The sequence below is a fragment of the Gobius niger genome (assembly GCF_951799975.1).
Source record: "Gobius niger genome assembly, chromosome: 1".
NCBI classification, from domain to species: domain Eukaryota; kingdom Metazoa; phylum Chordata; class Actinopteri; order Gobiiformes; family Gobiidae; genus Gobius; species Gobius niger.
The window spans coordinates 14570714-14584997 of record NC_136852.1 but is presented as its reverse complement, the minus strand read 5'-3'; the positions used below and the strand labels follow the sequence as shown (position 1 = coordinate 14584997).

The following is a 14284-nucleotide window of genomic DNA, read 5'->3' as shown; positions in this document are numbered from 1 at the left end:
AAAGACATAAAAATATGCATTTTGTCAGTTACCACCGTTACCATAGTTACCGTCAGTTGACCTCCACCTCAATGTTAAACTATAGGCTCTTTAGAATGTTGTGATGTCACGTGAACGCTACCTATTCTCAGTTGGCTTATGCTTCTGTACCACTGTTAGCTGAGACAAAAGGTCCAATATTTATTTTATTAAAAACAATACCACATTACAGACAGGCACATCATATTAAAGGTGAAGGCGCTGATGAAATACAACACATAAAAGTGAAAAAACTATGAAATCAGATGCATTTTCTGGAGAACATTACTCTATCTGTGGTCTGACACCAAATGTGCCCCTTAAAGGTCAGCTAGGCACGCACAATTGTATTTTGGCAGTGGGGTATCAAAATATAGAGGACCTATAATGTATTTAAACCTCAATTTAAGCAACTTTTCAAAGCAAAGCAGCAACATCATAGCGGTGAGATGGTGATGTCACAGCAAAGTTACGAGAAGAGGCGAGCCCACACAGGTATTTTTCACCAGTGAAAACAACTGTCATGAACTGATTTATAATTTAATCAAAATGAACAGAAGCTGAAAGGTCTAATGTGCCTGTAGATGTGTGTAAACCAATCCTCTTGTGGTACTTTGCTTTCAGTTAGGTCTTTATCACCGTGTGTAGGATCTCTGCCAGTTGTAAATAGCATGAATGTTATGAGAACAGGCCGGTACCTGCTTGCATGTGCTTATACTGCGATTGCGGAAGGCCCTCCCCCCTGTGACCCCGCCTAACCCTCTCCTCCTCGCGGCCAGCTGCTTAGATCTCTCCTCGGTGGCAAAGAAGTCTGTGGTCGCCCTGAAGAATTCTAGCATGGTTTTGTGACTCCAGTTGATCCCTCGCTTGCCCGTTACGCTGCTATTTGCCGCCACATCCCCGCATGTGTTGGCCGACCGTGTGGTGAAGCCGCAATGGCCGCCACGCCCGGTCAGCAGCAGGAAAAAATGGGGATTTGACTCGAAAAGTTCCAATGGCACGGTGCACTTGGAGTCGCCTCGGATCGGGTCGTCCTTGGCGCATATGCTCAAAACCGGGATAGCTACCTCATCGACGTCTCGTAAAGGTTCATTGTGTTCCCAGTATGCATCCCAAGAAAGGCTGCTTCCTGCGGGTGGCGCTGTTGTTGAGCTGTGACAAAACAGGGCCTCCTCTATGCCCCTTAAGGAGGAGCTGGAGAACAGGTCTTTGGTTTGGATGATCTGGCCCAGCACACTCCGATACCTGCCAAGCACAAGGAGCAACCCATTAAAACAAGAACCAAGACAAATCTGTTCTATGCTGATTTTATAAACTCAATGTGGGTCACGCCGCCTCTGGGAAATCAATAATAGGAGACAAGGGGCATCATCTGTTGCTACAGTGACTTGATGGTTTCCTTAATTGTTTGTGCTTGTCCAATAAAGCAGGTTCTTGTGCTTCAAGTCCATGTTATATTTAGAGACCTTTTCATCTGGATGGAATTTGGAATTCAGTCAAATGTTCCTATGAATATTCTCTCTTTTTCTGCATTAGTAAAAGCATAAAGGCAACCAACTGGTCTAGATCAGGAGTGGTACTTGCATTCACTGAAGAAATATAGAACTTGAGTACAGATTTTTAGCCTTTATGTTGAGAAGAAATTACTTTTACATTTGAAAGATAACTAATACTTTCTACTCCCCTACGTTTCAAGTAAAAAAGCATAACGTTGGCTGCTTATTTTTCTTTCACATTTTTGGTGTGCACATTCATCATCAATTGAACTAACTCAGGAAGACAACGAAGAAGCTTTTGTACAAGTGGTTAACTCCAGTCTCTACAGGTTTAATAATGTTGTCTACTGAATACTTCAAGTTAGCCTGGCTAACACCAGACTAAAATCACAAGTGATATTTAGCCTGGGGACTACCAATTCATTTTCTCGTAGGAGAGGTGTGGTTTACGATCGTCCATAGTCGTTTATTGGGCGATACGAAAAAAAAAAAAAAGTCTATCATATGTCTGCACGTAGCCATGGCCAATTGTATCATCGTATGAGATGACGTATGACGTACCCGCTGTAAGCTTTTGAGCTAAATTATTTAGAACAAGGTCTAAAGCTTGATCGAAAAATACCATCGTGTCTGCTGCTGTCATGTTGGATCCGTAAATAAACGTTTTATTTATTTATCCGTAAATAAACTACAAGCTTCCGTATATCGAATAGCGCGTCATCGTCTTGCGTCCCTCATCGCTCTGTGATTGGTTCCCAAATCCACCGGAAAATTTGGGCCATGGTCCCCAGGCTGTTGTGCAGTTCGAAATAATTCGAGCGCACACAGCAGCATGGCGTTAGCCAGGTTAACTTCAAGTTGTTTTCTTAAGTAATAATTTGACAGAGCAACTTTTACATCGGAGCATTATTGGACAATGGAGGATTTTTGCTTTTACTCAAATAATGAAAGTACTTTGAGCACTTCTGTACAGCCACCCTGAGGCAGCTTAACAGCCTTACTTTACCCACATTTACGCTGCCACTCATGCAGGTTGAGTGACATGTCTTGCCACAGGACACAACAATAATATTGGATGGCTACAGTGTTAACCTCTTAATCCCCGCCTTAATTTAGTGCATTGTCTCCAATTCGGCTTTACCTAGGTATGTGGAGATTTCTAAAATGGAGTTGCCATTTTTGTCCCCAATATCTGTGACCGGGTTTTGCCCTGATCATTTTTAGAGCGGGACAGCAAATGGCCTGTTTGGCTGAAATTAGATGGCCATTCCCACAGTAAGACACTAGTCACGTAGTCAGGATAATTGTCTTCAGTCTCGTGTAGAAATGGAGAGAATCGGTCTTCATTTACTCCCGCAGTAGCAAATTCAATTCTTTTAACTTCAATATGCAAGAATTTAATAAACAGCTTTCAAATACTGTGGACACTGTGGAGAAGGAGGTGGACATGAAGAGTGCCTTGTTGTCGTTTGCTGCTCAAAGTTTTGTGATCTTTCAAACTCCCCCACATTTTTTGTCACTCCTGCCAATGCACGTGTGGAAGAGATAAACCTTAGTGCCAACACCATTCAGTTACTCAGCTCCACTTTTGTTGCTTGTTTTTCCCCACTTTCTGTCCACTATCATTAGTTTTGTTTACTCTGCCCACTGACACAACTGAAAATAGCCTAATTAAACCAAACTCCAATGTTTAAATGAACTAAAGGAGCTAAAATATAAAATTATGTTTTAACGTACAACCAATGGAAATATGTTAAATCAATGTTTACTGAAATTTTGAAGAATCTTGAATATTTAAAAAGTTATGGTCATTTCTCTTTTTAGGTCACACTGACCTCCATTCGTTTCAATGGAATGGGCGGGACTAAAGATAGATGCTGATACTACTACTACTACTACTGTACTAGAAACCGCTGCTACTTCATACTGAACATATACACACACATTTCATTGCATATTGTAGGGGGTTGCTACATCTTTCCACTTAAACTGTTTATTTTCCTTTCTATTGAGTTTGAACATTTTGTCCACATACCTACTTTGCCCAAATCTAAAAGCTTTTTGACCGGAGAGCAATGGTGTAATGTCTCATTTGAAAGAAAACTGATTGGAACTTTTTTTGTCTCGTTGTTGGCACGGTTTTGTCACATTTTGTTAAATTTTTTCTTTTCAGGAACATTTTTGTCACTCTTTTGTGGCTATTTCCGTTGCATTTTTGTCTTGTTTTTGTCACTCTTTTGTTGCTGCTTTCTTGTTTTTGTTGTTGTTTTCTTGTCTTGTTTTTGTCACTACTTTGATATTTTTTCTTCTTTAAGCATTTAGATTTGGGTCAAGCCAAACTGGGGAAAGTGTGCTCGGTTCAGGTGGGGGCTAAGAGGTTACAACTGAATACTCGTCCACCTGTGATGTTGAGCCTTTTTTATACATGTTAAAGGAGTAAACTGCAACATAACTCTGTAAATGGTGCCTAAAAACATCATTTTGTTTCTCACGATCAAACCATTTCAGGGTAGGCTATACCTGCTGAGGCCTGTCTTCTGGTACACCGTAATGCCCCACTGGAGCGGCCACCACAGCCCACTCTCAAACCAGCTCTGGCAGCGGAACACGGGCGACAGGCAGACGGCCGCGGTCACGTAGCTGGATGAGCCACACTCTCCCAGGTAGGACAGCAGCAGCCCCGCCCCCGTGCTCTCACTCACGGCGTACAGGCGTCCCGCGGGCTGCCGGTGGCGGATGTAGCGCACTGCCTCCCGGAGGTCGGACGGGTCGCCGAACTGCTGCAGTTTGAGCGTGGTCAGCGGTGCTCCGTTTTGACCGCGGCGATTGAAAACGACTGGAAGGTAGCCGTGGAATAAGGCGGTTTCACACAACTGTGGAGGCATAAGGAAAAGGATAAGCATGATGTTTTATTTAGTTGTAAATTAAAGATGAAATATCCATTTTCTCTTGTTTACAATGCATACAAATTATTAGCTGCTGTCCCAACTTTTTTCTAGCTATCACAATACCTCCAGTCCATCATGACTTTTGTCAGATAGGAAGTGAATATGGGTGGACTGCTACAGAAATACAGTATAGACTCTTGCTTCCGAACATCAGAAAAAAATATGTGTAAAATAGTTAGATAATAACATTGTGTTCCATTTTGTTTTTATTTCACAAATTATACATTGACAATATAGGCCTATGAAGGAAAAATACATGTACATTACTACAGAGTGATTACCCCAGCTTGAGGATTGCTCATGCTTAGACCACTGCAGCAGATTCTACCATTATTAGGCAGAAAAATATGGTCGGGCACTTCTAACAGAAATGCATTTTTTTCTGTGCGAGAGTCCATTGGCATGTGTAATTCAAGATAGCATCAAATTGCAGAACTCCTTAATTCCTAGGAAGATGGCGATGTGCTAAAATACAGATTTCAAAACTTCATGGAATAAAACCATAGCTTAAAGAAGTGTTAAATACTATTATTGAATATTTATGATCTCAGTGATAAACTCCCAGCATAAAAGCAAGATTATGTTCATTTCATGTCCGTTTTTCCATACTGAGATATGTTCTTACCTGAGCTTAGATGAGTTGATGCGTACCTGTCTGGTCTGTCTGGGCTCAGTCACCCAATTAAAGACAAAAGATGTTGTTAGCATTTAGCCTCTCCTCCTCCTTTCTATGGGGCCAAACGGCGGTGAAGTTAGAAGCGACCAAGCTCTTCCATGTTTCCCCTATTTGAATACGGTCATGCGGTCCAAGTATAGTCACACAAAATGAAACATCTTTGGTCTTTTTGCGTGACTGAGCACACACGTAGCAACCAGACAGGTACGCATCAACTCGTCTGGAAATAAACACCAAAAAAAGAGAGGAGGTGTTTTTTATTTAAAACCGGTAACTACAGCTCCCACTATCATCAAAAACGAGCCAATCAAATAGTCCTTCAAATATCTGGGTGTGGTGTTAGACCGTTCCTTGTACTGGAAACACCACATTAACTTCATCTGTAAAAAGACTAAACAAAGAATATATTTCATCCGTCGCCTGCGGTCTTTCGGAGCGTCTCGTCAGGTGCTGCTTCTGTTCTTCACTTCTGTGATTCTCAGTGTACTGCAATACTGTAACGCTGTGTGGTACAGCTGTCTCTCTGTCACAGCCAAATCTGGACTGAGACACTTGATTAAAATCTGCTCAAACATTGTAGGACAGCCCCTGGATGGACTGTACACTACCATAACAACACATTGCAGCTGGCTAAGAACATCAACTCTGACCCCAGCCATGTTCTGAACCCAGGATACTGTTACCATCAGGGCGGCGGTACCGTGTGCCACACTTCAATAAGGTCAGATTGAAGAACTCCTTTGTTCATCAGTCCATCCTGAAACTAAATGAGGAGCTGAAGTCATAGATCAAAGTGTGTTGTGGAGAGTGGACAATTGTTTATAATGTCTTTGTGAATTGTCTTATGTCTTGCCTGTATTTTGTGTTGATACGGAGCAGCTGAACTGTAAAACAAATTTCAGATCCTCGCATCTGACAATGAAGTATTTATCTATCTATCTCTATCTATCTAAGCTCAGGCAAGAACATATCTCAGTATGGAAAATCGGTGGCCTATTCCTTTAAAGTGTGGATATTCTGTATTGTATGGTTCGTTAACTGCTTGTCCATTCTGTGCTCCATGAAAGCACCTCCATAGGTCTCACTAAGACTAACCGCACACTGAACAATCAGCCCTTTCAGAACTTCTGCAGCGAGTATCCCTGTCAATTTCGTTGTGAAACCCGTAGAAGCCTTGTCATACCTTTAATTACATAGAAAAATAATGAATATTAGACAGAGTCAGATTCTTGTGTGGGAGACATATTATATTACCAGCACAAGCCACTAAGTTTGTGTGTGATAGATTGTGTGTTGGCTGTAAAAGCAGGGACATATTATTGTTTATGATTGCTATGTATTTAGGCTCAACATAACATTTAGACAGATAACAGAGGGAAGTTATTCTGTATCGTGAAGCTTATGTATACTGTGCAAAGCTTTAGTTTATAGTTCACATCGGTAACTGTACTTTCACTTCTTTCTACTTTGATTATGGTAAATACTGTAGGCCTTGGGCTGTTGACATAGTCTCACTCTGTGATTACTGTGAAAACTAGACGTCTCTAGTCACGCAATTTCAACCTTTGATTTTTATATTATGGTCTAGGCAGGTACTGGGAAACGTTTGGACCCTGAGGCCACATTGAATTTTACTTTACCAATAAACTGTAATAGCCTAAACTGCGTAAAAACAATTTAATATGAACTTGAATTTGTTGCCTTTATTGGTGGAGTGGGAACAGTGTTGCTGGTGACTTTTTATAGTCATTGCATCATATAGTGGTTATTTTCAACTAAATGGGCTTTAGTTCAATGACCCGCACTTTGGAGTATATTCTGTTTGTAGAATTATCAGCAACATTTTACACAATTTACAACAATTTACTTTTATGATTCTATATACACCATCAGTCAGTTATTTCATTCACGTCTGATTGAATGGTCAAATAGAAAGGACACAACCACTCCACAGTGAGTTATGCCTGTCCCATTAGACTTGAGAAGGTGCTCCTGAAATCCTATTAGTTTAGATGGAAGCGTGAGGGACTATAGTGACCCAATAACCAGTTTTATCCTTCAAAATGAAGTGTTCTCTTTTACTGCGGCAAGCTCGGTGCAATCCAAGAAGGCTGCAATATCACAGCATTAAATATTCATCGGACTGCAGTGACTTTATTACTGTTTGAAATGAAACAACAAATCAAACAAACATTTGTATATGTGCAAATGCATGATACATGGATGGAGATGGAGTTATATTTACCCCTGTCCTGGTTAGGTAAGAGTTAATTACAGCATATGAGGTGAATGGACGTCATAGCCTGGCACAGAAAGAGCTAAGGTTCCTTGCCTCTTCAAAATGCAATTAAGATTGTATCACACACCTGCATGTTAACCCTCTGGTAGCATGGTCAGAGGTGTTTGCTTTTGCGATACAAAGAAAATGAAAAAAGCATTTAAAGTACCTGGTATTTGACTTTCTCACAATGATAAAGATTTAAAGGACTTGAAAATGCTCAGGACAAGGACAATTGCTCATGAATATTTATGCAAGTCTAGCAGTAGGGTGTTAACACAATTTTAATTAATTTATCTTGTGCTGGCACGGTGGCGGAGCAGCTAGTCCTCACGTTTCCGTGGGGGTGCTGAGAGACAAGGTTGCCCCCAAAATTGCTTAATTCCTATTTAATAATATTGTCTGCAATGCGGAAACAATCCACCAGGGGGTACTACAGCACTCACAGCACCCTGGGTTCCCACGGCCTTGCAGCAATTCAAGCTTAAGGTTGAACTTCACCATGGGGACGAGCTATTCCACTTTGTAGGAAAATTTGCCCTCTGCAGTTGAACAATCTGTCCACACCACTGGGGCAACCTGTCAGGAGAGTTTTTTCAGCTCTGGATCTATAGCTTTGGTCAGAACTACTTAGCTGCAGTATTAACCTGTTATTTGGTTGATGGGGAAACAGGAGCACCCTGAGGAGACCAACCTTGACACGAGGAGAACATGCTAACCACTATACCACAGTGCCACAGTTTTATTGTATACTGTGTGTGTACATATGCCAAATCCATTGTTGTAAACTACACAGCACAGGAGACAGACAGCCTGTGATGAATGTTTATCTCAGTATTAAATTAGATTAATCGACTGTGAAATGATTTGGAAATGGCTCCCTGTGTAGACATTACAACCACAGGAGAACAATCCACTGCTGCAAGAGGCACAATGCGATGGAAACTACCTACTTTAGGCAATGTACACAATAAGGGCAGACAATAAAATAGGGACTTAACTATGTCAACAATAAAACAATCAGCAAAGACATCGAAGCCTTAACTATTTTAGAAACGGTGCAAAGACATTAAAGTTGAAATCACTGCCTAATGACTGCGTTAAACTCAGACCTTGAGATGACTCAGTACTGCTTTTTAGCATTAATAATTCAAAAGCTGTGGCTTAGATTCACATTTCCTTAGCCTCATAACGTAATTGCCTGAGTCATTTTGTATTGTTACAATATTAATAAAGAATACCAATTGTGTTTTTTCTTGTTTTCCAAAGACAGTGAAATATGATTTATGCAATTATGCTATGAGGCTAAGGAAAAGCAAGTTCAAGTAGTTAAATACATGTTGTAAAAATCACACTTTGGGTCAATGATGTGTCAGCCTTTGCCATGTACTTGTTAGCTTTTTTTTCTCTTCATCAAACTTGTGAGTTGTTTTCAAATTGTTTCAATTCAAACACTATGAACAGAATCTGCTGTGCTCCGGCAGGTTTCTGTCAGCCCAGTGATAAATTCCTTTTGCTCAGAGTCTAGACCTAATTTCAGAGAGGTTGAACAAAAATACTTGTCAAGTTCAGATGTAGGAAGGAGAAACTGTTGTGGCTCCAGTGAGGTTTGGAGGATGGATGTTGAACTTCATTGCAAAACAAATTAGATGTGGTCTTTAGATATTAATCTGATTAAATATAGCTCTTTCTGGCTGGGAGTTTAGAGGCAGGCAGGCAGGCATGCAGATCGGCAGACCGGCAGACCGGCAGACCGACAGACCGACAGACAGACAGACAGACAGACAGACAGACAGACAGACAGACAGACAGACAGACAGACAGACAGACAGACAGACAGACAGACAGACAGAACCGGACCGACGGAGACCAAACTTTTTTGTGCTCGGTTGACACATTTTGCAGCCTTTGCCACATTATATTACAAGTGTCCTAATAAAGCTGATGAAATTGAGTGTTTTTTCCGATTATTGTTGCAAGAACACAAAAGAACTAGGCCAGATACTTGATCGAAAGCCATACAGTGTTGGTGGAACGAGGTCACATAATGGCAGTAAATGGTGGTCATAAATTGCCCTGCGTGGGAGAGTGTGAAAAGTGATCACCGCATGAAACATGGGGCTCTCACCTGGACTTCTGTGCAATCCATTTCACAAAGCAGTCATCACAGCTCTCTGAACACATGCCTTGCTCCATGTGTTTTATCGCATGGCCTGGCTCTAGGTTATTGCAAACTGTGTCCTTGGATGAAAAAAAAAAGAGATATACTACTTTGGATATTTGCTTCAAAACATATCATGAACTGCACAGATTAATCATCTACCCTATGCAGAATTCACGACATGACTGCAAACTAACCTGGCACTTGAAATGGGAGACAACAAAACAAATGGGACACTTCCTTTTCAGCATTAATGATAATCTGGAACACACCAAATGCTAACCTGCACTCAATATTTGCAATTTGCCCTGAATTTGTCTCTGATTTTTATGCTGCTCAAACTGGAGCTCCGTTTGTCTGTTATATTTTCTTCCTTATCAGACCTGGATGTTCTCATGTGAATCTCAGTGGAGCACAGTGCTTCCTACGTGGTGGATACTAGATATATCCCGGTAGTGTTTAACCTCCCAAGTGGAAGCTCTCTGACGGCATAGAAATTCTGCCTTGATATGCAATTCAATACCACCGCTTTGAATGTCAGCACTATCTACAACATCACAAGTCTGGCAATGCTAATTTTTGGATTAACAGACCTGTGTGTACTGTACAGTCAAAAGCCTAGATAAATGCGTGTTGCGTTCAAATTTAAGACTTCAAAAAGGAAAATGTAGAGCAATACGATAAAGGATCGGTTATAGTTTGATGAGTTGAAGGTATAGTCTGCACTTCAGTTATTATGGTGCAACTGGTTTCTCTTTTTGCAAGGTTTGAGCTGACAATGTGCTCCATAGATCACTGACTAGCTTCCTTTAGCTTTGAGTGACTGGCTTAATTAAAGCAGTGCATAGTAGTAACCCCCAACACCCCAGTCCGGGACAGAACCAGTGGAAACAGAATCAGAACTCAGAATTGTATTGCCATTTTCATCTTTTGCATCTTTTCCACGTGTTACTTGTAATACTGTTAATCTGGTACCTCTCACATATTTGTTTCATTAAGTAATGTCTGGCTTTTGAGAAATTTACTGACAAAGTCCTCACCAGCCAATATGGAGCTTTGCAAGTTGGGTCATGTGAGGTTGTTAAATTCTGTTAAACCTACAATAGAGTAAGTTGATTGCAACACCAGATAAACGAAGCATGCATTTTTACTTTTGCTTTCTAGTAGCCTTGAGTGTCCAGAAAGGTGCTTATTTAAATGAATTATTAATATCATAGTTATTATTTATTCATCTTTCTAAATGCAAATGTACAGTTGTGCTCAAAAGTTTACATACCCTGGCAGAATATTTTTGACTCATAATTAGTGATTGTGTGAAGCCATTTTTTTTATTTTATTTTATTTTATTGACCTTTATTTAACCAGGATAGTCCCACTAAGATTAAGAATCTCTTTTTCAGGGGAGTCCTGGCCCCAGAGGGGAATCTATTGTACATGTTTTTAGTGGTAGGGGAAACCCGGAGGAAACCTAGGCAGGCATGGGGAGAACATGCAAAGTCCACATAGAAAGGCACCGTCCAGGTGGGAATCGTGAGTTTGCTACTTTAAATCATAATGAAAAAAGAAAGTACCACAATGACCCTGATCAAAATATCCCAGTTTTTAATGCTGTGTATTGGCCCCTTTAACATCAGTGACAGCTTGGAGTCTTTTGTGGTCGTTGTGGATGAGGTGCTTTATTTTTTCTCCCCCCAGTTCCTATAAGTTCCTGGGCTGTCTTGCATGAACAGCACGTTTGAGATCTCCCCACATTGGCTCAGTGATATTAAGGTCAGGAGACTGAGATGACACTAATGGGACCTGCACTTTATTCCGCTGGAGCCACTGGCATCAGCAAACCTCCATATTTCACAAAAAAGTGCACCGTACCTTCTATGGTGCACTTTTTTGTTATCAAGGCCAATGATGGCCTATGATGGAATTCTGCCAGGGTATGTAAACCTTTGAGCACAACTGTACACAGAGATATGCTTCAAATAAAATTGCAATCAGAACTGTTGAAATTCTGCCAGTAATCAGAAAAGTCACCAGAACCACCATCAATCGCAATTCATAGTCGCCAGTAACATGCAGGTCTTTGTCGCACAAACAAACTTGTAAATTCCCTCTCCCGTGTTGCTGTTGCCCTGGGGATATTTACAGTCAAGACGTCAGCTCACCTTTAGCACATTTCTTGTGATCTTCCCGAACGAATTGGGTACAATGAGCAGCACGGGGCTGGTTGAGTGACTGGAAGTCCTGCGCCTCCTCTGGTGTGATGGCACTGCCCAGTCCAGGGCCACTAACCCCTCGTCGCTCAGCTGCAGGTTGTCCCGCACGAACTGGACCGCGCTGTGGTACGGCCAGCACGCCTCATACACGCTCTGGAGCACGGCACTCGCCCTCCACGTCCAGCCCACGCACGGAGAGTAGTCACTGAAACTTCTGCAGTGTTTCAGCAGGTAGTTGGCCAGAGCGGACGGCTTGCAAATGAAAGCTGCGGAGTTCTGTTTACAGTCAGATCTCTTGTGCGTAAAGCCATCGTTCTTGGTGCCAGAATTGTTCTCGGCATGAGAAAGCCCCAGTCCCCCCAGCAGCGCATCTGTCTGTGCCTCGGTGCAAAAATACGCGGAGCCTGGCCAGATGAAGACCGCCAGGATCACAATGCACACAACTGCAAGCCATTCCAGCATTGGTGCAAGTCAAAATGTCCAAGATCCCAGTACCGTTTAGTTCTGCCCGTTAAAGTTTAAAATCCCTCTCCAAGACGCGCGTTTTCCCGTCCCTTCCGCATCCCAAATCTTCAATACATCTGAACGATGCTGAGCTTTATCCACACTGCGCTCCAGCGACGCACCATTTCGCTTCGAGCGGTGTGACTGCCGCAAGTAGCAGACGCGCGTTTCGACCAGACACGCCTCCCCCCCTCACCAAGTCCCGTCAGAAAACAAGCAGGCGTGCACGTGCAGCCCACCAGTCCGTGCATTTTGATATATAACGCACGAAGAGAATTAAAGTGCGAAAGGAAGTAATTAACCCCCTAATCCCAGATTTCATGAAGAGCAGTTTTGCGCATGACAGTGATGGGTTGGTGTGGACTGTGAACGTATTTGGCCAAATGTGACCTTTCTTTTTTGGGGGGAACTAATCTGCTTTTTAGAAGAAAATTGGCAATTGTCTCATCATAATAAACACTTAACAAAAAGCTCTAGGCTGAGTTAAGTAAATTGAGTATTTAGGTTTGTCTTTGGAAATGTGATGCAGTGAGTGGTTGGTGGTGGTTGGAGGGGCCGTTGGCGCAGACTGGTTGCCTCGCTTCTGTCAGGGCAGCTGTGGCTTCAATAGTAGCTTACCACCACCAAGTATTGATTGAATGAAATGCAGTGGAAAGCGTCTTTGCGTGTCCAGAAAAGCGCAATATAAAACCGATGCATTATTATAATTATTCTTTTGTGTGTAATATTATTTTGTCAAAACCTTGGAAAACAACATGTAATTCCACTACAGCCCTTGTGCTGAAAGGACATCTGATGAAAGGAGACTTTTGTTTCTGACGCTCCATATTTGATTGTAAAGTTTGCCCATAGGTCTGGTTCAGTTTAAGAGGTATAGAATGTAGGTGAGGGGTGTTAAATTAACCGGACTGTTTACAAATACTTTGCAGCTTATTAATGTGCCGCAGAATTAAGAGCAAATACATTTAGCAATTATTATTATTCAAACATTCCTTCTTACGGCTACAGATTCTCAATAAAAAGAAGTCTACGATGCCTCTGTAACTACATCATCACTTTGGCCAAGTGAATCCCAGTCAATGGTCGGCGCCGACATGACTAATCCTTTCACATGTCACAAAAGCTTGTGTTTTTATTTCCTGGGTCAATTAATTGAATGCTGGCAGCAAAACAAAACAAAAATAATTACAACAAATTGATGAAGACAGTAAACCATTGTTGTGTTTCTGTCGCACCATTCCTGCAAGTTGGTGAGTGGAAAAAATATAAACAAATACGCTTAGACCATTTTATTTTGAGCTGGTGCACTTCAGAAAACAGTGCACTGAAATGATCTCCCATTCAATCATTACCATTGAAGTTTAAATATTAACTTCATCCCACAGTTTTTTGTAATTGTAAAGATTGCAGTAAAGATGAAATAGTCCTTAAAATAAATGTGCAATACATGAGGCATGCAGCATTGCGAAAAGGTCAAAGAAAACTCTTAGTCAAAAGCAGTAAAAACTGATGAAAATAGAAAAGGTCATTTGCCTAAAGCCCTGACGAAGATAGCAGATAAGAGGAGTTGCGTGGAGATAAGTTGAAGGTTGCGGGGGTTCAGGATAACACTCATTGGACACGCTCATTTGTTGATCTAAGATGGCTCCTAAAACATGCTGCTAAGCTTAGCTCAACACAAACACTTACATTATGCAACTAAAATATTACACGCACCACAAACGATCAGCCTATAATTCTGCTTCTATCACTGTCTAAAATCTAGTCACGGAAAAGAAGATTGTTTTGATCTCGATTAGTGTTTGGAATTTATACCAATATTTTATGACGTTTTTTAATATGATTATTTTGATTCGCCTGTTGGTTTACGTCAGTTCAGGACTGCTGGGCCAAAGACATTAGTTGTTATCTTATGAGCTCATACTGTTCTCAGTGATCAGGCGTCTATTGTACGCCTGTCCCCAGAGTAATCACAGTGATATCAGGTATCTAA

At 41.5% G+C, this 14284-nt stretch overlaps 1 protein-coding gene across 1 annotated transcript; it reads right to left on the bottom strand.

Annotated features, from left to right (window-relative positions):
• Positions 1–509: 509 nt before the first annotated feature.
• Positions 510–12567, bottom strand: abhd15a (abhydrolase domain containing 15a). The gene is made up of 3 exons (XM_079574544.1): positions 11737–12567; positions 4035–4387; positions 510–1263 (listed from the first exon to the last, which is right to left on the bottom strand). Exons 1-3 carry the CDS (start codon positions 12247–12249, stop codon positions 654–656), a joined length of 1476 nt encoding a protein of 491 aa, XP_079430670.1. The 5' UTR covers positions 12250–12567; the 3' UTR covers positions 510–653.
• Positions 12568–14284: the final 1717 nt, after the last annotated feature.

Bases quoted from the DNA above. Each gene is read 5' to 3' on its own strand.
- abhd15a (XM_079574544.1), bottom strand. From the start codon at position 12,249: ATGCTGGAATGGCTTGCAGTTGTGTGCATTGTGATCCTGGCGGTCTTC. The intron at 4,388-11,736 runs GTGAGCTGACGT...ATGCCTCCACAG, and splicing joins TCACAAGAAATGTGCTAAAG to TTGTGTGAAACCGCCTTATT. The intron at 1,264-4,034 runs GTATAGCCTACC...TGTGCTTGGCAG, and splicing joins CAGAAGACAGGCCTCAGCAG to GTATCGGAGTGTGCTGGGCC.